The sequence below is a fragment of the Anomaloglossus baeobatrachus genome, chromosome 1 (assembly GCF_048569485.1).
Source record: "Anomaloglossus baeobatrachus isolate aAnoBae1 chromosome 1, aAnoBae1.hap1, whole genome shotgun sequence".
In the NCBI taxonomy this organism is placed as follows: domain Eukaryota; kingdom Metazoa; phylum Chordata; class Amphibia; order Anura; family Aromobatidae; genus Anomaloglossus; species Anomaloglossus baeobatrachus.
In genome coordinates, this window is record NC_134353.1 from 711,856,056 (window position 1) to 711,879,082 (window position 23,027).

Consider the following 23,027-nt stretch of genomic DNA (forward strand, 5'->3'; position numbering starts at 1 on the left):
GACGTCACTCAGGTGATTTGCAGTCACAGTTGGAGTACCGTGGGGCCTCCTGCTGTAATCGCAAATAGCCTGAGTTACGTCACCGCTGATCGTGTGGCTCAGTCTCTGTCTGAACGTCACAGGCGGGTGGTCATGTTCTATGGCCGCTCGGTGTGAATTCAGATGTAGCAGAGCTGGAATCGTCATGGGACCTCGTGTGGATTACACCTGACCTGCAGGGTTGTTTTTGGGTTAAAGTGATGAAAGAGGGTGCTTTTTGTCTTTTATTTCAAATAATGGATTTTTTCGAAGTTTGTGTTTTATATCTTTTTTCTTACAAATTAGTAATGGGGGGTCTCATAGACACCTAACATTACTAATCTTCGTAATGTTAGGTATCTAGATGCTTATTGGCAGCTGTGAGATGACATTAACCATTAACACCTTATTACCCCGATCGCCACCACATCAGGGCAATCGGGAAGGGCCAGGTAAAGTGTCGGGACTGTTGCATCTAATGGATGCGACAGTCCGGGACAGCTGCACGCTGCTATTTTTAGGATGGGGGTAGCACAATAAGCATGGATCTCCCCAGCCTGAGAATACCAGCCCCCAGGTAAAAACAAATCCAGAAGCCACATGCATTTCCAACTATTTTCACAGCTAAGGTAAGTGCACGGCTGGGGGCTGCAGCTTGTAGTCGTGTGCTTTTTCTGTGCTGGGTATTATAATACGGGGGACCCTACGTCAAATGTTTTATTTAGTTTTATACCACGATAGTGACCTACAGACAGTGCCTGTGATTGGTTTCAGTCAGATGCCATCACACAGTCTGGGAGGCACGTTTGACTGCAACCAATCACACACGCCAGGATGTTCGGTCTGTGGGGAAAGCAATGCATATGGATTAGAAATAATTAGCGGCCCTGAAAATGACATGGAAGCAGTTACAGCCACGCCGGAGCCTTTGTAAGTATGAAGCTCTTGCTCATATCCGCCTATCCCTTCTACCACCAATTTTAATCTCCGGATTCTAGTCCCTATAGACTTATCTTGGGACCGGGGTCCGGCCAGATAACCAGGACCAATCCTGGGCCAGAGCCAGGATTTTTTTTAACCCGGTTAGACCCCGCTGGTCCCAGTTATCTGCGAGTCCACCCATCACTATTAGAGAGGCAAATCAGAACCCCCACTTCACTGCAAAAGACCTTCAGGAAGATTTAGCAGTCTCTGGAGTTGTGGTAAATTGTTCTACTGTTCAGAGAAATCTGCACAAATATGGTCTTCATGAAAGAGTCATCAGAAGAAAACCTCTCCTGCATCTTCATCACAAAATTCAGCGTCTGAAGTTTGCAAAAGAACATCTAAACAAGTCTGATGCCAAGTCCTGTGGACCAATGAGGTCAAGATAGAACTCTTTTGGCCACAGTGATCAAAGGTATGTGTGGATAAAAAAATGGCACATAATTTCATGAAAAGAATATCTTGCCAACCATTAACCCCTTCACGACCCATGACAGATCTATCCGTCATGGATCGTGTGAGGTTAATCCACGCCCACTGCCGTGGGCAGGTCGCGGTGATCCGCGCACATATCAGTTGTTTTCGACAGCTGACATGTGTGCTTGCATGTTACGAGTGGAATCGCTTCCACTCGCAACATTTAACCCCTTACATCTCGCTTGCAAAGTCTGGCAGCGAGATGTATATGCGCGCGGCCATGATTTTCACTTACCGCCGCCCACACCGGAAGTCACGTGCGTGATCACGTAACTTTTGGTGGTTGCCATGGTAGCACAGTGTCATGTGGTGACGCCTGTAGCTATCATGAGTCACTTTCAGTTTCACTTGGCCCGCAGCCGAGTTAATCAGGAAGTGATCATATCTGCTGTTTACAGCTGTGTAGCTGTGCTCAGCAGATAGGGCAGAGCGATCGCATTGCTGATCGCTATAGCCAGCTAGGGGGACTAGTAAAATAAAAAAATAAAATAAAAAAAACCCTAAAAGTTCAAATCACCCCCCTTTCAATCCATTGAAAATTAAAGGGTTAAAAAAAAGAAATATACACATATTTGGTATGGCCGCGTTCAGAAATGCCCGATCTATCAACTTATAAAATCAATTAATCTGATTGGTAAACGGCGTAGCAGCAAAAGAATTCCAAACGCCAAAATTACGTTTTTTGGTCGCCGCAAGTTTTACGCAAAATGTAATAACAGGCTATCAAAAGGTAGCATCTGCGCAAAAATGGAACCTTTAAAAATGTCAGCTCGAGACGCAAAAAATAAGCCGTCAATGAACCATAGATCCCAAAAAATGAGAACGCTACGGGTTTTGGAAAATGGTGCAAAACGTGCGCCACTTTTATTGGACAAGGTTGTGAATTTTTTTTAACCCCTTAGATACAAGTAAACCTATACATTTTTGGTGTCTACAAACTCGCACCGACTCGCATCACAATGACACATCAGTTTTACCATATAGTGAACACGGTGAATAAAACATCCCAAAAACTATTGTGCGATTACACTTTTTTTGCAGTTTTTCCACTTTTTTTTTTTGTTGCTGTTTTCCAGTACACCATATGGTAAAACTTATGGTTTCATTTAAAAGTACAACTCTTCCCGCAAGAAACAAGCCCTCATATGGCAAGATTGACGGAAAAATAAAAAAAGTTATGGCTCTCGGAAGAAGGGGAGCAAAAACGGAAAGCGCCCGGGGGCTGAAGGGGTTAAGTATGGAGGTGGATCATTCATGCTTTGAGGTTCTGTTGGAGCCAATGGCACGGGGAACATTTCATAGATACAGGGAATAGATTCAATGAAATTTCAACAAATTCTTGATGATAACATCATCTGTAAAAAAAAAAAAAGCTGAAGTTGAAAGGAGGACAGCTTTTTACAAATGGATAATGATCCTAAACACAGGTCAAAATCCACAATAGAGTACCTCTAAAGGCACAAACTGAAGGTTTTACAATGGTCCTCACAGTCCCCTGACCTGGACATCACTGAAAATCTGTGGCTACACCTCAAAAGAGCAGTGCATGCAAGACAACCAGGAATCTCTTAGAACTGGAAGACTTTCCAAGGAAGAATAGATGAAAATCCCTCAAACAAGATTTGAAAGACTCTTGGCTGACTACAGAAAGTGTTTATAAGCTGTGATACTTGCCAAAGGCAGTGCTACTAGGTACTAACCATGCAGGGTGCCCAAACTTTTGCATTGGCCCACTTTTTCCTTTTTATTTAATTTAAAAATAAAAATAGAAAATAAAATTATTATTTTTTGCCTAAAATACAAAGGAAATGTGTCATCTTTAAGTTTATGCATTTAGAGATTATTTCATTTTCAACTTGCTTAACCATTCACAATAACAGTAATTTTGACCAGGGGTGCACAAACTTTCACATACCAGTGTGTGTGTGTGTGTGTGTGTGTGTGTGTCACGGCTAGATAGAGCTCTAAATATCTAACAATACATAAGCCTGTGGTACATGACATCCAAGCTGTAGAGTTCTAGGATGACACCTGTGATGGATGGAGGGGGTGCCGTGTGTTCAGGTTCTGCCTCGGAGAATGAGCAGACTCGTGGTGGGGATACACCTCCTCTATAAACAGGAAATGCTCTTGAATCTTCTACATCAGTGAGCTGTGTGCGGCTTGTGGGCTGCTCTGAGGACACCATTTAAGTGAACTGAGAGATGTACCATTTCCTGACTGATATGGTTCTGAAATGGCAGCACAAATTGTGTTAACTGTGCAAATCCTGCCTACCTGCGTACTCCCCAGATGCTGCGTAGCATGTTCTCGAATTTCTAAGCATTCACATTGCTTTAGTTTTGTGTAACATAGCTTGCCATGTTCTGAAATAATCCGGGCCATGCCTGCATTGTGCAGTGACCTTACAAAACAATTAGGACTTACGCAGACGGCATTGCCAATGTTCGGAGCCTATGTGGCCTCTGCATTGTCTAGCTATACAGATCTTGTAGGCTCAGCGCTAGTCTGTGTACTATTTTCTCTGCTGTGCTTCTGGGGTGAACACCTCTATACTGAGTCTGCATACCATGAAGTTTGCCCCTGTATACAGATGGAAGCACACAAAGATGCTCGTGCAGCAAGATGTCCAATTGTAGCTTCATATAAAGTGGAGCTGTAGTATCATCATATGCATGAGCCCCGAATGCGGGCTTCACACGGTACGATCTATCGTGCGATTGCACGAGCGATCGTACCCGCCCCCCATTGTTTGTGCGTCACGGGCAATTAGTTGCCCGTGGCGCACAAAGTTGTTAAACGCCCGTCACACGTACTTACCTGCTGAGCGACCTCGCTGTGGGCGTGAACATCCTCTTCCTGAAGGGGGAGGGACGTTCGGCGTCACAGTGACGTCACACAGCGGCCGGCCAGTAGAAGCGGAGAGGCGGAGATGAACGGGACGTAAACATCCCGCCCACCTCCTTCCTTCCGTATTGCCGGCGGGACGCAGGTAAGCAGTCGGTGTTCATCGTTCCCGGGGTGTCACACGGAGCGATGTGTGCTGCCCCGGGTACAATGAACAACCGGCGCCATTAGAAATAAACAATTTTTTAAAAATAAGCGACGAGTACACGACTCGATTCGTGAGCGATTCTGCGCCGCTCAGAGGTGTCACACGAAACGACGTCGCAAGTGATGCCGGATGTGCGTCACGAAAACCGTGACCCCGACGATGCATCGCGCGATAGCTCGCATAAGACCTGAGATGTGTCATTGAATTGCCATAGGGTCTTGATACTGCAATAAATCACAGCGTTGTTCACTAGAAAGGTATTAGGACAATGACCAGACCCACACCGAAGTATAAAATTTCTAATGTTACTTTATTAAATGATTGATCAGAGAGCATTCCCTCTACATCTCCATATACAGTTACATCCATCTATATTTGGACACTGACACAAATTTAGTTTTTTCTACCTGTGTACTGAAACATATTCAAGTTATAGTTATATCATGGACGTAAAGTCCTGACTTTTAACTTTCATTTGAGGGTATCCACATTAAAATTTGATGAAGGTTTTAGGAGCTTTAGCTCCTTTAGGCTATGTGTCCACGGTAGAATGTACCTGCGGATTTTTCTGCATGAAAATCCACGACTTTCGCGGCAAATCCGCACCTTATTTTTGCCGCGGATTTACCGCGGATTTTGATGCGGATTTTTTTTTTTTTTCCCCATTCTATACCCAAAATCCGCACCAAAATCCGCAACAATAATTGACATGCTGCAGATTTTTCCGGATCAAAATCCGCGGCAAATCCGCCGCGGAAAAATCCGCAGCATGGACACAGCATTTCCAAAATGCCATTGAAATGGCTTGGAAGTGCCGCTGCTGCAGATTTTCGGTAAATCCGCGGCAAAATCCGCGGTAAATCCGCAGCGTGGGCACAGAGCCTTAAATGTGCCACCCTGGTTTTAAAGGGCCCAAACCTAATCGGACAATTGACTCTCAGGCTGTTTTATGGTCAGATGTGGGCAATTCCTTTGTTATTTAATTCTCAATTAAGCACATAAAGGCCTGGAGTTGATTTGAGGTGTGGTGCTTGCATTTTGAAGTTTTTGCTGTGAAATAAAAATGCGGTCAAACGAGCTCTCCATGGAGGTGAAATAAGCCATCCTCCATCTGCGAAAAAATCGGAGATATTGCTACAATATTAGGAGTGGCTCATTCTACAGTTTGGTACATCCTGAGAAAGAAAGAAAGCACTGGTGACCTCAACAATGCAAAAAGACCTGGACGCCCACGGAAGACAACAGTGATGGATGATCACAGACTAATTACCATGTGAAGATAAACCCGTTCACAACATCCAACCAAGTGAACAATACTCTCCAGGATGGCGTATCAATATCCAAATCTACCTTAACCCCTTCACGACCATGGACAGATATATCCGTCATGGAGCGTGTCCCGTTAAGCCCCGCCCCCTGCCGCGGGCAGGCGGCGGTCGGCACACATATCAGCTGTTTTCAACAGCTGACATGTGTGCCTGCTAGCCGCGGGTGGAATCGCTTCCACCCGCGGCCATTAACCCCTTAAATCTTGCTGCCAAAGTCTGGCAGCAAGATCTATATGCGCGCGGCCATGTTTTTTACTTACCGCCGCCCCCACCGGAAGTCACGCGCATGATCACGTGACTATCGGTGGTTGCCATTGTAGCACAGGGTCATGTGATGACGCCTGCAGCTATGACATTTCACTTTCATTTTCTCTCGGCTGCGAACAGAAAGTGACTGAATCTGCTGTTTACAGCTGTATAGCTGTGATCAGCAGATAGATAAGAGCGATCGGATTGCTGATCGCTATAGCCCCCTAGGGGGACTAGTAAAATAAAAAAAAAAGTTTTAAAAAATAAAAAAAAAAAAAAACCTAAAAGTTCAAATCACCCCCTTTCCCCCCATTGAAAATTAAAGGGTTAAAAAATAAATAAATATTCACATATTTGGTATCGCCGCGTTGAGAAATGCCCGATCTATCAAAATATAAAATCAATTAATCTGATTAGTAAATAGCGTAGTGGCAAAAAAATTCCAAACGCCAAAATTATGTTTTTTGGTCGCCGCAAGTTTTACGCAAAATGCAATAACAGGCGATCAAAACGTAGCATCTGCGCAAAAATGGTACCATTACAAACGTCAGCTCGAGACGCAAAAAATAAGCCGTCACTGAGCCATAGATCCCAAAAAATAAGAACGCTACGTGTTTCGGAAAATGGCGCAAAACGTGCGCCACTTTTATTGGACAAACTTGTGAATTTTTTCTAACCCCTTAGATACAAGTAAACCTATACATGTTTGGTGTCTACAAACTCGCACCGACCTCAGGCATCATACCCACACATCAGTTTTACCATATAGTGAACACCGTGAATAAAACATCCCAAAAACTATTGTGCCATCACACTTTTTTTGCAATTCTTCCGCATTTGGAATTTTTTTGCTGTTTTCCAGTACACCATATGGTAAAACTTATGGTTTCATTTAAAAGTACAACTTGTCCCGCAAAAAACAAGCCCTCATATGGCAAGATTGCCGGAAAAATAAAAAAGTTACGACTCTCGGAAAAAGGGGAGCAAAAAACAAAAACGCAAAAACGGAAAGTGCCCCGGGGCTGAAGGGGTTAAAGAGAAGACTGCATGAAAGAAAATAGAGGGTTCACTGCATGGTGCAAGACACTCATAAGCCTCAAGAATAAGAATGATAGATTGGACTATGCTAAAAGAAATCTTAAAAAAAAACAGCTCAGTTCTGGAAGATCATTCTATGGACAGATGAAACCAAGATCAACCTCTACCAGAATGATGGAAAGCAAAAAGTATGGCGAAGGCATGGAACAGCTCATGATCAAAAGGACACCATATTATCTGTAAGATACAGCAGAGGCAGTGTGATGGTCGGGCATGCATGGCTGCCGATGGCACTGGGTCCCTAGTCTTTATTGATGATGTGACACAGGACAGAAGCAGCCGGATGAATTCTGGGGTTTTCAGAGACAGAATGTGCTCAAATCCAGCCAAATGCAGCCAAACTGATTGGTCAGTGTTTCATAATACAGATGGTCAATGACCCAAAACATAAAGCCAAAGCAACCCAGGAGTTTATTAAAGCAAAGAAGTGGAATATTCCTGAATGGCTAAGTCTGCTGGGTGGCTGGGTGACTGCCTATGGGGGCACTTTTACAGCTACTGAATTCATAGAAATGAGTGTCTAGCAGAGGATGCAATCACATTAATCTGTAACTATGTAAATAATTTGCCACTCAGGAACGTGGGAAAGCTGGGTGAAAATAAAGCAGGAAATCTCTAACCCCGTTTCTCTTAGGCGTCCTCTAAGTGTTGCTTAGCAGGTAGATCAGATGCTCTGTTCTCCATCCCCATAATTCCCAGGTTCACGTCTTTACACCTCCTCGTAATGGACTCTGGGGACTTTTCTCACCTCCTCCACCTGCTGTCTGTGTTATGAGGCAGGCTCTGCCTCACCTCACTCATTCACATTGTATTGTATGAATGTAGCCATGGATGAGATGTGCCGGGGGGTCTCGGCACTATTTACTGACTTCCATCTAACTGGGAACTGTTTCCCTGTTGCCATGACATCTTCTGTCTTGCAATGAAACCCTTCTCTTACCTTAGCGTACGATTTTGTCTATTTCTTCTCTTCTGTATCCTAAGTGATGCCCAGACACCTGGCACTGTGCCAGCTGGGAAGAGCCACGGCTCTGGAGACCGTCATAGTTGGGAGAGTGACTCACCGCAGTGAGAGCAGCGGCTCAGAAGTGGGGCAGATGTGTGTGCATACCATTAGCTGTCATTCTGCTGTGTATGTGCAGAATTTGTGCAAAAGCTACACAATGGACAGTACTGTGCAAAAGTTTTAGGCAGGTTTGTTTGTGTGTGTGTGTGTGTGGGGGAGCTGCAAAATAAGCATCCTCAAAAATAGAAGTGTAAGTTTATTTGTTAGCAATTAAAATGCAACATTAATAAACAAAAGATAAATCACATCAATATTTGGTGCGACCCCCTTTACCATCAAACTGCATCAAAGCATCAATTTTTGCACACTCTTGCACACATATTTTGAAGGAACTCAGCAGGGAGGTTATTCCAAACATCTTGGAAAACTAACCATAGATCTTCTGTAGATGTAGGCTTACACAAAGCCTTCTGTCTCTTCCTGTAATCCCACACAGACTTGATATTGAGATCAAGGCTCTCTGGGGCCATATCATCACTTCCAGGACTCCTTATTCTTCTTTACACTGATGATCGTTGTGAATGACATTGGTTGTGTATTTGGGGTCGTTGTCCCATTGCAGAATCATTTTGAAGCCGATAAAATACATCCATTTCTGGTATTGCATGATGGGTAAATAAAGGCCTGTATTTTTTAGCTTTGAGGACACCATTATTCCTGACCAAATCAACATTCAATGAACCTCCACCATGCTTCACTGCTGCCTGCAGACACTCGTTGTACCGCGCTCCAGCCATTTGATAAACAGACTGTCTTTTTTACAGTGAAATATTTAATATTTTGACCCATGAGTCCAGAGCACCCACTACCATTTTTCTGCATCCGGGTACCAATGTTTTGGTGCATAGTTGATTCACTTGGCCTTAGTTTCATGTTGAAGAGGACTTCTGACCAGACTTCTCTGAACAGTAGATGGCTAGCTGAGCAACTGCTGAACATCTTTTGATTTTGAAAGGAAGTAAACATGATGGGTCTTCATCTTCTGCAGTTTCATTTGCAGTCCTCAAGGCTGCCCATCTCTTTGTACTTCTCCAAAAGAGCTTGAACAGCATCTTGAATCCCAAGTCTGCTTTGAAATATTTGCCTGGGAGAGACCTTGCTGATGCTGTATAAGTACGTTGTGTCTTGTTGTGTTCTGTGATGTATGACCTGCGACATGAAACGGAATGTGATTGTGCAAAATCGCTCAGTTTGTGCAAGTGTACCTAGAAGAATTGATGCTGTTTTGAAGGTGAAAAGTAGTCACAACAAATACTGATTTGATTTAGATTTCTCTTTTGTTCATTCGCTTTGCAATTTAATTGATTCAAAATAAACCATTACCACTTCTATTTTTGAAAGCATTTTTAAGCTATCCCATACACTTTACATAGCTGTCCACTGAATGATGTTTCAACCAATTATTTGGCTGGTAGTCATCTCGAATAGGTCACCCATATATAAGAGCGCTTGGTAGGCCGAACGCTCCTGTGTTCTCTATCAGAGAGACACTGACAGATATCTCTGGCTATGGCTTAACACAGGGAGGACAAAAGGATCCGCAGTCCAAAAATTGGACATGTGTGATACGTAAAGGGGTTGTCCCATGAACAAAGTACATTTTCATCAATAGTAACAAAAAGGAGACAGCTGCACTCTGTAGCACTAAGATATGTGGAACAATGAATATGGGAACATAAACATACTGCTATGAAAAACATGCAGAAATTGAGATACAGTGCCTTGCGAAAGTATTCGGCCCCCTTGAATTTTTCAATCTTTTTCCACATTTCAGGCTTCAAACATAAAGATAAACATTTTAATATTATGGTGAAGAATCAACAACAAGTGGGACACAATTGTGTAGTTGAACGAAATTTATTGCTTATTTTAAACTTTTGTAAAATAGAATAAACTGAAAATTGGGGCGTGCAATATTATTCATCCCCTTTACTTTCAGTGCCGCAAACTCACTTCAGAAGTTCATGGAGGATCTCTGAATGATCCAATGTTGTCCTAAATGACTGATGAGGATAAATATAAGCTACCTCTGTGTAATCAAGTCTCCGTATAAATGCACCTGCTCTGTGATAGTCTCAGTGTTCTGTTTAAAGCACAGATAGCATCATGAAGACCAAGGAACACAAGAGGCAGGTCCGTGATACTGTTGTGAAAAAGTTTAACGCTGGATTTGGTTACAAAAAGATTTCCACAACTTTAAACATCCCAAGAAGCACCGTGCAAGCAATCATATTGAAATGGAAGGAGTATCATACCACTGAAAATCTACCAAGACCCGGCCGTCCCTCAAAAATGTTATCTCAATCAAGGAGAAGACTGATCAGAGATGCAGCCAAGAGGCCCATGATCACCCTGAATGAACTGCAGAGATCTACAGCTGAGGTGGGAGAGTCTGTCCATAGGACAACAATCAGTCATGCACTGCACAAATCTGGCCTTTATATAAGAGTGGCAAGAAGAAAGACATTTCTCAAAGATATCCATAAAAAGTGTTGTTTAAAGTTTGCCACAAGCCACCTGGGAGACACACCAACCAAGTGGAAGAAGGTGCACTGGTGAGATGAAACCAAAATCGAACTTTTTGGGCACAATGCCAAATTATATGTTTGGCGTAAAAGCAACACAGCTCATCACCCTCAACACACCATCCCCACTGTCAAACATGGTGGTGGCAGCATCATGGTTTGGGCCTGCTTTTCTTCAGCAGGGACAGGGAAGATGGTTAAAATTGATGGGAAGATGGATGGAGCCAAATGCAGAACCATTCTTGAAGAAAACCTGTTGGAGTCTGCAAAAGACCTGAAACTGGGACAGAGATATGTCTTTCAACAAGACAATGATTTAAAACATAAAGCAAAATCTACAATGGAATGGTTCACAAATAAAAGTATCCAGGTGATAGAATGGCCAAGTCAAAGTCCAGACCTGAATCCAATCGAGAATCTGTGGAAAGAGCTGAAAATTGCTGTTCACAAACGCTCTCCATCCAACCTCATTCAGCTCGAGCTGTTTGCAAAGGAAGAATGGGCAAGAATTTCAGTCTCTCGATGTGCAAAACTGATAGACACATACCCCAAGCGACTTGCAGCTGTAATCGCAGCAAACGGTGGCGCTACAAAGTATTAATTTAAAGGAGCCGAATAATATTGCACGCCCCAATTTTCAGTTTTTATTTTTAACAAAAACTTAAAATAAGCAATACATTTTGTTCAACTTCACAATTGTGTCCCATTTTTTGTTGATTCTTCACTATAACATTAAAATGTTTATCTTTGTTTGAAGACTGCAATGTGGGAAAATGTTGAAAATTCAAGGGGGCCGGATACTTTCAAAAGGCACTGTACTTGGCACACAAAAATGGTCAGTTTTATGTGAGCCCAACAGCCAATGGCAAGGCGACTTCTTTTTGTTGGGTCCCTATCAAACTAATGCTTCTCTTTTGGGTTAAAAAACCTACAATTTATGGCTGGGTAGGAACCTGCAAATAGAGAATTAAAATAGCCTTAGGCTGAAGAGCAGGAGGGCTCAATCAGAAGGTATAAAGCTGTAATCTAAGAAAAAGACTGATGGCACATCCTACCTTACTAATGTGAACGGGTGTAAACTGAACATGAAGCATAGTAACAAAAAGGAGACAGTTGCACTCTGTAGCTCTAAGATATGTGGAACAATGAATATGGGAATATAGACCTTGCCTTGGCGTTGGCTTTTGGGCTCACATAAAAGCGGCCATTTTTGTGTGGTAAATATCTAAATTTTTTAATGTTTTTCATAGCAGTTATGCATGTCTATATTCTCATATTCATCGTTCCACATATCTTAGCACTACAGAGTGCAACTGCCTCCTTTTTGTTACGATGTTTCATGTTCAGTTTGCACCCGTTCACATTAGTAAGGTAGGATCTGCCATCAGTCTTTTTCTCATTTTCATCAATAGTTCTTGGAATACAAATAGTTTCCACAAATTAATGTTTTAAAAAAAATGTTCCTGTAGTGAGATCATTTTATATATGTGTCCCTGGTATGTACTGTGAAATGGCTGTGTCTGACTGTATAGGGACATAGTCAGAACATATCACATCTCCTGGGCTGGGGAAAGTGCAAAAGAATATATAGACAGGACAGCATGGGATCACTTCTGCTCTCTGAGGGAAAACTGATAGCAATGTGTTACCTCACAGAAAGATTTAGCAGCGATCCCATGCTGTAATCTGTTTATTCTCTCTGATGTGGTATGATTAGATCATGTTCCTGTACGGTCAGACACAGCCATTACACAGCACATAGCAGCAGCACATTTAGAAGATTAAATCAGCACAGAAACATTTTTTTCACACATTCAAATGTAGAACTTAAAGTACTATTATTCCAAGATCCGTTGATTGAAATGTATAAGGGACAACCCATTTAACTCCCCTGACAGTCATCTGTCTGTAGCCCCATACACATTGGAGTAATGGCTGATCCGTGTTTTATAAGTATGCTATCTTATTTTTTATATACTATTACTTTTTGCTTATCTTGTACAGCAGGGTATATGCTTATTTTGTTTCCATCTTAGGTTTCATTGGCCAAACCCATCAATAACGGTGGATTTAGCTGCTGTTAGCCTATTGTATATGCTTTATTAAACCTTTTGCACATTATTATATGCATAATATATATACATATACTGTATATTATACATAGCAGACAAGTTATTTCTGTTTTACTCTATAGCTTTTCTATCTATTAATGCTTATACTGTATATCAATAAAGTTATCACTGTGCAATGACGATTGTGCTAAAAGTACTCGGTAGCACCATAAGGATACAGTTGTCTGTGCCGGTCAGTGATGCAGATAACTGTGGTTCATTATGTCCTGACTATATTGGAATTAACAGCAATGTCTTGCTTGTTATTGAAATCATAGAACTAATTGTCAAAAAATGTGTTTTTTTTATTATTTTTTTTATTAGTTATTGCTTTGCATCAAATTGTAATACATTGCACTTTTTTCTTCCTATGCAGCAACCTTCAGAGACACCCAGCACCCCAAAGATTATTAAGGACCCCCGGGAAATTGCTTTTCCCTTGCCTGCGGTGTCAGTGCAGCTAACTCCTCTCAATCTGGCCACATTTAGCACAGAGAACTTTTTGCGATTATCTGAGCACCAGTTCAAAGTTAAGCCTGTGCCAACCACTTCTTCATCATCCTCTTCATCATCATCACCACCAGAAACCAGTCGGGGGCCAGGGTCCAGGGTGTGCTCCACCGTGTCACAAGTCATCCGTGGTGAGTTTCTCAAGTAGTAAGAACTCCTGATTTGGAATAGACTCAATATAGAGTTAGGTGCAGAAATATTTAGACAGTGATCGGATCTTCATGATTTGGCCTCTGTAGGCCGCTATTTTTTATTTAAAATGAAACAACAAAGATGTAATTGAAGTGGAGACTTTCAGGTGTAATTAAACGGGGGGTTCGGTGCCGGTGCCTCCTCTCTCGGCCATCTTCGTCCTCTTTCTGAAGCCTGTATGCATGACGCATCTACGTCATACACACTCACCGATCCTGCACAGGCGCACTAGAATACTTTGACCTGCCCTGCTCAGAGCAGATCAAAGTGCGCCTTCTCAGGACCTGTATGTCGGCGAGTGTGGATGACGTCGGACGCGTCATGCACCGCGGCTAGGGAAGGAGGACGAAGATGGCCGAAAAAGGAGAACGGAGACGCCCATATGGCCCACCTCACGACCGTTAGGTAAGTATTATAAAGTGGTTTTTATGTTCTCACAGCGGCCTGGGCTCTTATATACATCATGCAAGAATGCTGTATATAAGAGCCCAGTGGTGGTGGCCGCAGCTTATAGGCCAAAAAAAGTTGTGACAGGTTCCCTTTAAAGACTTTTCAAACAAACAAACAAACAGTATCGTTATACAGGATACTCAATACATGCCAATATATGTAGACATTAACGTATCAAGTGAGTAAACCATCTTACCTAAGGGAAAGGGTGGAGAGGAAAGGAAGGGATCGGAAGAAGGAAAGAACACTTTATTGGGGAGGAGAGGAAAAGAGGGACGAGAGTGGGAAAGGGTAAGAAACAATGGAGAACTTTTATAATAATTCAAGAATATATACAGTACATAAAGAAAATGAAATGCTGAATATAAAAAAGTCAGATTTCAGACATACAACGAGTCTCAATTTTCAAGGATTGTGAAGTGTAAATCAGACACTAAGCACATGGACCAGAGGCTATAAAGAATTATGTTTGTAAGAAAGCCAAGGGCTCCAGAGAATGAATGAATGATTATAAATTGCGTAACATCGTTCAGAATCGTTATGTGGGGTAACTTTGTCATCACCTCAGTGATCATTTTTAATACTTTGTAGAGAATCCTTTGCAGACAATGACTGCCTGCAGTCTGGAAGCCATGGACATCACCAAACACTGGGTTACCTCCTTTGTGATGCTTTGCCGCCTTTACTGCAGCTGCCTTTATTTGTTGTTTGTGGGTCTTTGCCTTATGTTTTGTCTTATAGGGGTATTCCCATCTCCTAGATCCTATCCTAATATATAGTAGGTGTAATAATAATAATGTTAGCACATTCCTTCACTGAGAAATGTAATATGGTTCTTCTAATTCCCTCTTACCTCATGTTCAAGCCTTTGCAGGACCTTCGGTATCCCTATAGTCATAGTTAGTTGCTAGTTGTCATAACCACGGATACCTTAAGGGGGCTTTACACGCTGCGACATCGCTAATGCGGAGTTGTTGGGGTCACGGAATTTGTGACGCACATCCGGCCGCATTAGCGATGTTTTGCCCGTGTGACACCGATGAGCGATTTTGCATCGTTGCAAAAACGTGCAAAATCGCTCATCGGTGACATGGGGGTCCATTCTCGAATATCGTTACTGCAGCAGTAACGATGTAGTTCGTCGCTCCTGCGGCAGCACACATCGCTATGTGTGAAGCCGCAGGAACGAGGAACCTCTCCTTACCTGCCTCCCGGCTGCTATACGGAAGTAAGGAGGTGGGCGGGATGTTCAGGCCACTCATCTCTGCCCCTCCGCTTCTATTGGGCGGCCGCTCAGTGACGTCGCTGTGATGCCGCACGGACCACCCCCTTAGAAAGGAGGCGGTTCGCCGGTCACAGCGACGTTGCCGGGCAGGTAAGTATGTGTGACGGGTCTGCGCGATGTTGTGCGGCACGGGCAGCGATTTGCCCGTGTCGTACAACAGATGGGGGCGGGTACCCACGCTAGCGATATCGGGACCGATATCGCAGCGTGTAAAGTAGCCTTAAGGTCCTGCAATGCCCTGCACATGAGGTAAGGGACATAGTGGATCAGAGGAATTATATTACATTTCTAATTGGAGGCATTTGCTAATTATTATTATTATTATTATTATTACACCTACTACATTTGTTCCCCTGAAAAAGAGGCAGCTACATATTTAAAGCATTGTAATTCCTAAACCCTTACTCCAATTAGGATGTGAATACCCTCAAATTAAAGCTGAGGGTCTGCACTTGAAATCCATATTTATTATATATCTTGAACATGTTTTGGTAAAAATATAAAATACCAAAACTTCTCACTGCCCAAATATTTCTGGACCTAATTGAACGTGTTCTGACACTGGATTACGTCCTTGTTATGTGGCCTGTGTCAGAGAACATTGTGCCTTCAGATTAGCTCTGTCTCACCTTCTCTTATCCATCCACGTTGTTTGCAATTCTGCTTATTGAAGTCCTTATTGTGTATCTTTCCTGTAGAAGAGGAGCACGTAGAAGATTCATCATTCCGACCAACTAAACCCGCAACAGTCACCACCGCATCAGACGTTTCTCAGTGGCAGCCACAAGCAGTGACAAGTTTTGCCTGCTCCAGTCACTCTGAAACAGGTAATCAGGATTCATGGCCACTACCAGACAGGGATTGCAAAAACATGAATGCTTATTTTCAAAAGTAGTGACACACCTGTTCATAGGTATATATGGTAATATAAGTCAGTCCAATTCCCTTCAATAGAGCAAAGCTGCATACCTAATACACACTATGAATGGGTGTGGCACTGTTTTTGGAGGATAAAGCATCCATGTTCTTCCAAATAATGTACAGTTTTTCTATTCATCAATGTATGAAGTACAAACCTTAGAAGAGATTTACACTTCCATAGAGCAACATTATGAAGGAAGAGATAGCACTGAGTAAAAAAGGTTCTTTATTCCCCCTTACACTGTACCAGGTTCCATAACTGGATGTGCTAAAAAAAAAATATGTTCCTGTGCTGAGATAATCTTACACATGTGCTTCTGCTATGTACTGTGTAATGGCTGTGTCTGACCGTGCACAGAACATGGTCGGAATAATATATACCACATCTCCTGGGCAGGTGAGGATGCAAAAGAGTAAACAGACAGGATAGCATGGGATCACAGTTATTGCTTTCTGTGAGGTAAAACATTCCTTTGTGGGGAAAAAAACATGTTTTACCTCACAGAAAGCAGTCGGTGAGATCCCATGCTGTGCTATCTGTATACTCTTTTGCTTCCTCCCTGGCCCAGGAGATTTGGTATGATCAGACCATGTCTCTGTACGGTCAGACTCGGCCATTACACAGTACATAGCAGGGACACATGTATAAGATTATCTTACCATAGGCACATTTTTTAAAAAATCCAATTGTGGAATTTATTATTTCAATATGTATTGATTAAAATGTACTTAGATCGTGGAACAACCCCTTTAAGAGATAGTAGTAAAACTATTATATAGGCATACATGGTGTCTATCCCAGATATATTAATATGTCCCATAATATACATTTAATCATACTTGTAGAAGCACAATACAAATGTCATGCTGTACAAAGGCTAGTAAGGCGTAGTACAGCATATTCCCCACTAGGTGGCAGCAGAGTAGTGAAGGAGAGATAAAGAAACACTGTAACGGAAAGGCAGATGAAGTACAGCAGAGTAACTTCAGCAGGCAGTTAACAGGCAAGCCACCAAGGGGCAATAGAGTAGTCAAACAGTCAGGGTCTAGCCAGGAAAGTCAAGTCACTGCAAAAGAAGGATCAATATCAAGTCAGAAAACAGAACCGAGTCGGAAGTCGGGAGATCAGGTATGCAGAGGGAAACACAAACAGCAGACAGGAGAGGGAAGTCAGGGACCGGGACAGGCAGATGAACCGGGGAGGCTACAAGTCAGGACACAGTAGCAGGGAGGCAGGACAGATCGAGAACACTCACCAGAGCCAGTATACAAACTTCAAGGCAGAAATATCACTGGCACTGAGCCATAGGTAGAGAGGCAATATATAGCGTCCTTGGATCCGGAACGAGGTAAGGGACGTTAACCCCTGACATGACCAGGCCAGAGCTGGGTGTAACCAACAGCAGGGAAAAGTCGGCCTGGGTCATGACAACAAATCATGCCAGCATACAGTGATGATCTGGTCCTGACTTTGCCTAGTTTCAGTAATTCTAAAGCATCCTAAGCCACATGTCGCTCTACAGGTTGGGAACAAGGGTTAAGATCAATAATATTACATAAGAGTAGTGATGGTCACTGGATCCCCGTTATACATAATCGAGATATAATCAAGGCACATTTATATAACTCTTTAGTGGTTGGCAATAAATATTTTCATACACAATAGTAATTCTCTGTATTTTAGCATTGACCTTTCTGGTAAATGTGTCTCCACTTTGAGATCAGAGATACATTCAGGAATGGGGATGAGTGGACTCGGACTGTAAAAGTTTTCAAAGGTACTCAGGTACCGGGCCCGTGCTAGGGATTCCGGGTGTTTGATCCAGATCCGGCACTCAAGAGAGAAATTTAAAAAAAAAAAGTAAAACTAAAGATAATAAGAATGAAGCAAGCACTTCATACTTACCGAGGCTCCGTCATGGCAGCAAACTGCTTCCTGGTTGCACATTTGCTTCCTGGGCCGCTCATTATTGCTCATTGCATATGCACTGCTTTCTCCGCCCACCAGACATCCTGGCATCTGTGGGTGTGCCGGAGCTATTTGTAGTATTTTTTGTAATTTGTTGTCGTCAGACACGCCCCCAGCCTGTGTGACAGCGTCTGACTGCAACCACTCACAGGCCCTGTATGTGGGTCAGTACCGAGGTATATAAATAAACAACAAAATTGGCATAGATCCCCCCGTATTATGATACCCAGCACAGATAAAGCCCATAGCTACAGGCTGCATTCCACAGCCGGGCGCTCATCATGGCTGTGTGTCAAAATAAGAGGAACCGCATGCGGCTTTTTTTTTTTTTATTATTATTATGTAAATAAGGAAATGTAAAAAAACAAAGTGCGGTACCTCCCCAATTTTGATACCCAGCCAAGATAATGCAAGACAGCTGGGGGCTGGTATTGTCAGACTGGGGAGGATCATGGTTATTGGACCACCCCATAGCCTAAAAATGGCAACCTGCAGCCACCCAGGATTGTCGCATCTATTAGATGCGACAAGCTTGGCGCTTTAGCCCACTCTTCTCTTTGCCCTGGTGCATTGGCAATCAGGGTGATAGTAGGGGTTAAAAACAGCCCACAGCTGCTACTAAGCCCTAGATTAGTGATAGGAGGCATCTATGAGACAACCCTATCACTAATCTGTAAGTAAAAGTAAACGAACACAAACACCGAAATCTTTTATTTGGAATATAATACAAAAAAAACACTCTTTCACCACTTTATTAACCCCTAAAACATCCCTGAAGGTCCGACGTAATCCACAGGAGGTCACACGGCGATTCAGCTCTGCTACATGCCAGTCAAACCACACGACCATAGAGCATGACTGCCCGCTGTGACTGCAGACAGAGACTGAGCCGCGATGAGTGATGACGCTGGAGATTCCCACATGTGACTGCAAATAACCTGAGTGACGTCATCGTGGCTTAGTCATCGTCTGTCTGCACTCACAGCCGGCAGTCATGCTCTATGGCCGCTCACTATGACTGAGATGTAGCAGAGCTGCGATCATCGTGGGACCTCATGTGGATTATGTCAGACCTGCAGGGGTGTTTAGGGAGTTGATGAAGTGGTGAAAAGAGGATGTTTTTAGTATTTTATTCCAAATAAAGGATTTTTGTTTGTGTTTATTTTTTTTTTTACTTATAGGATTAGTGATGGGGGTTCATAGTTTGTGCGCTGTTATTAAACATATGCAGGGACTCTACGCCAATTGTTTCACTTCTTTATTTTTACTGTATGGGTAGACTCACACTGACTTATGACTCGCATGAGTGCAGTGAGAAAATCTCGCATTGCACTCGGCCCCATGTAAGACAATGTTGCAGCTCACATCTGCAAGTTTTTATTCAACCCTAATCGGACTGCGGAAAAAAATCGTAGCATGCTGTGATTGTCTGGGAGTCTTTTATTACTTGCACCCATACAAATCTTTGGGTGTGAGAGAAACATTGCACTGCACTGATGACATCAAGTGCAGTGCGATATGCACACAGGCTGACAATGGAGGAGATAGCGGGGATTATCCCCTCCCTCTCCTCAGCAGCTGTCATCCCATCGCAGGATCGGATCACAGTCACATAACACTCGGCTCGCAGCAAAGCAGGAGCAGAGGGTCATTAGCATATCGCATCCGATGCTCTCACATCGGATGCCATACACCAGTGTGACCCCAGCCTATGATATAGATGAGCATAGAGCCTGTGTATGGAAGCAGTCAGCTGACACTCAGTGTGCGGGCGCGTCTAACTGCAACCAATCACAGGTGCTGGTGGGCAGGGAAAGCAATGCATATTCAATGAAGGTTAATTAGGTGCTCTGCAAGTGAATGCATGACCTGGAAACCGCATACCGCCATGACAGATCTTTGGTAAGTGCACTGCATGCGTTCCTATACCACTATCCCGTCTACCAACATTTTAAATTTCCGGTTTCTGATCCCCATAGACTTTTATACGGGGGCTGGAACCAGATTTTTTTTTAAAAAAAAAAAAAGATAACAGGGACTCTCCGGTCCTGTTTTTTTGCAAGTCTGCTCATCTCTATTCAGGAACCTTTTTCCAGCTTGATTTTTTCATACTTCTAAGTACCATGGTGCAAAGGAGATATCTTTTAAACAAAGACATTAAAATGCAGCGATGTAGATGAGTGCTGAGAGTGTGACATTGGTATACCAGCCTTTTAGCACTATGCTATGTAACGCTCAGTGATCACAACCATACGGCCAGTCACTTATATTGTCAACATTTTTCGTTAATTGAAAAGGATTGCCTTAGGCTGCCCATAGATCTGTTGTTAGTGTGCCGCTCAGACAAACCTTTAGTGACTAATTGACAGCCATGCAACAGGATGAACAAAGCAAAAAAAACAAAGACAGAAATTGGAGCAAAATTGATGTGCAATTTGATCACACAGCACATTGTGGTAGGACAGTGCTAAATGGGATCAAAATTAGTCAAATTACACACACTATTGTAGTGTTTATTCCTATCCTTACCAATAAGCTAATTGTACTGACCGTCCCAGTTTCTCTCTGCTGTTTAATTATATAGTGCATTTATGGATGTTTTATTATATGTTTGCTTTGCGAGAAATCGGATTGCTCTCACCCTCTTTCATAGTAATCTTCAGCTTCTCTTGAATTATAGCTTGCAGCTCTAGACCACCTCCTCCTCCAGAACCAAGTGTCCAGCCCAGCAAAGCAGATGGTGCGCGAAACAAGTCAAGGGTCCCCCCACATGTGCCAAAGCTATTCATTCCCTCCTCAAGTGTTTCCAAATTCCCTCCAGAGATCACCGTAACACCTCCAACACCAACCCTTCTCTCTCCCAAAGGTAGCATCTCCGAGGAAACCAAACAAAAACTAAAGGTGAGGAATCTCAAGGAAGGAAGACTCAAAATGTCATTATGGATGGTTGTTATCCAGTAAAATCCAGATTTCTGAGATTATGGTCAGTGTGATGGAAGGAAGCTTTGTACCAAGTCTGTTTACAGTTTATTTTCCTTCTTTTTACAGTCGGTCATCTTATCTTCTCAGTCCGCTGCCAATGTAAAGAAGGAGACTCTGTGTCAGCCAGCCCTTGAGATCCTAGACACCTCAAGTCAAGAGTCATCCCTGGAAAGTGACACAGATGAGGATGATGATTACATGGACATATGAAGAACTTACAACTATAGCTTCTCAACATCTGCCATCTGAAGAAGTTGGCATCTGATTGCCACCAGATTGTGCTTGCATGTTACAACTGCTGGCATGCGGATTGCTTTTGCTGCCAATAGCCAAACCATTGTACACCGGTTGTGGAGCAGGGTCAGGGCACTAAGAATTTTACATTGACCCAAGAGGTCTTGTATCTGATGCTGTTAAGTGGATTAAGGTTCGATCTCTGAGGTTTCCGGATGATTTAGGATAAAACTTTATCGGGAGTGTTCTGCAGCTCTACCCTTGGTGCTGAAAATGGGACTTTTGTATTGGTGGGGTCGCCGGAGCTCACTGGCTTTGCCTTCTTTTAAGGTCCATTTTTTTTTTTTATACAGAATGTGATGTTTGTAAAATAAAAGAGAAGTGTATATGAAAAGAAATTTGAGATAAATAACAGGATTCCAAATGAGAAGATACATGTTGCACATTTTTGTAAAAAATAAATAAAAGAATTATATAATTTTCACGAGTATCTTGTGGCTGCGGCGTCTCCCTTGACATTAGACTGGATACTCTGCAGATGAGGCAGGTGGTTATGTTTCATTGACATGGAGTTATCATTGCTTTGCCTTATACTGCTGCTATCATCTCTAAGGGAATTGTAAGGATTCAAAATTCTGGTGTAAAACTGTTGGGAATGTTGCAATCTTTTGTACAACCAATAATTACGCAACTTTTTATTTTTGTGTCAGCTCCAGCAACTTTTTATAAAGCGAAGGAAGCTTAGAGTGAGGGGACCGTGGCCTGACAATGTCATAATAATTTACACCACAAAAGTGGAGAAAATAAAGACTGATGTGCAGTCCGGAATATAAAGTCCATAAAACTGATAAAGAAGTCTGACCGGAGTACATTTCTTGTGTTCACATAACTGAAAGTTGGGTGCAAAGTTCATTAACCGGCGCACACCTCTTACTTAGCACCACATCTTACTCCAAATCACCGCTCATCAAGACTGAAGTGCGATCTTGATTAATATTAACTGTCATTTTTTTTGTGTTTTTCTTATTAAAAAGAAAGCCCATTCATTATACAGTTAGGTCCAGAAATATTTGGACAGTGACACAATTTTCGCGAGTTGGGCTCTGCATGCCACCACATTGGATTTGAAATGAAATCTCTACAACAGAATTCAAGTGCAGATTGTAACGTTTAATTTGAAGGTTTGAACAAAAATATCTGATAGAAATTGTAGGAATTGTACACATTTCTTTACAAACACTCCACATTTTAGGAGGTCAAAAGTAATTGGACAAATAAACCAAACCCAAACAAAATATTTTTATTTTCAATATTTTGTTGCGAATCCTTTGGAGGCAATCACTGCCTTAAGTCTGGAACCCATCGACATCACCAAACGCTGGGTTTCCTCCTTCTTAATGCTTTGCCAGGCCTTTACAGCCGCAGCCTTCAGGTCTTGCTTGTTTGTGGGTCTTTCCGTCTTAAGTCTGGATTTGAGCAAGTGAAATGCATGCTCAATTGGGTTAAGATCTGGTGATTGACTTGGCCATTGCAGAATGTTCCACTTTTTTGCACTCATGAACTCCTGGGTAGC

General features: G+C 42.6%; 1 protein-coding gene across 9 annotated transcripts in view; it reads left to right on the plus strand.

Moving 5' to 3' along the window:
- Positions 1–21,944, plus strand: part of CABIN1 (calcineurin binding protein 1) — a 356,172-nt gene extending 334,228 nt beyond the window's left edge. For all 9 annotated transcript variants that reach the window (XM_075321598.1, XM_075321591.1, XM_075321647.1 and 6 more), the window contains exons 34-37: positions 13,288–13,552; positions 16,047–16,175; positions 20,919–21,139; positions 21,287–21,944. In XM_075321598.1, coding sequence (XP_075177713.1) covers positions 13,288–13,552; positions 16,047–16,175; positions 20,919–21,139; positions 21,287–21,430 — 759 coding nt within the window. In that variant the 3' untranslated portion in view covers positions 21,431–21,944. The remainder of the gene's footprint in view (positions 1–13,287; positions 13,553–16,046; positions 16,176–20,918; positions 21,140–21,286) is intronic.
- Positions 21,945–23,027: the final 1,083 nt, after the last annotated feature.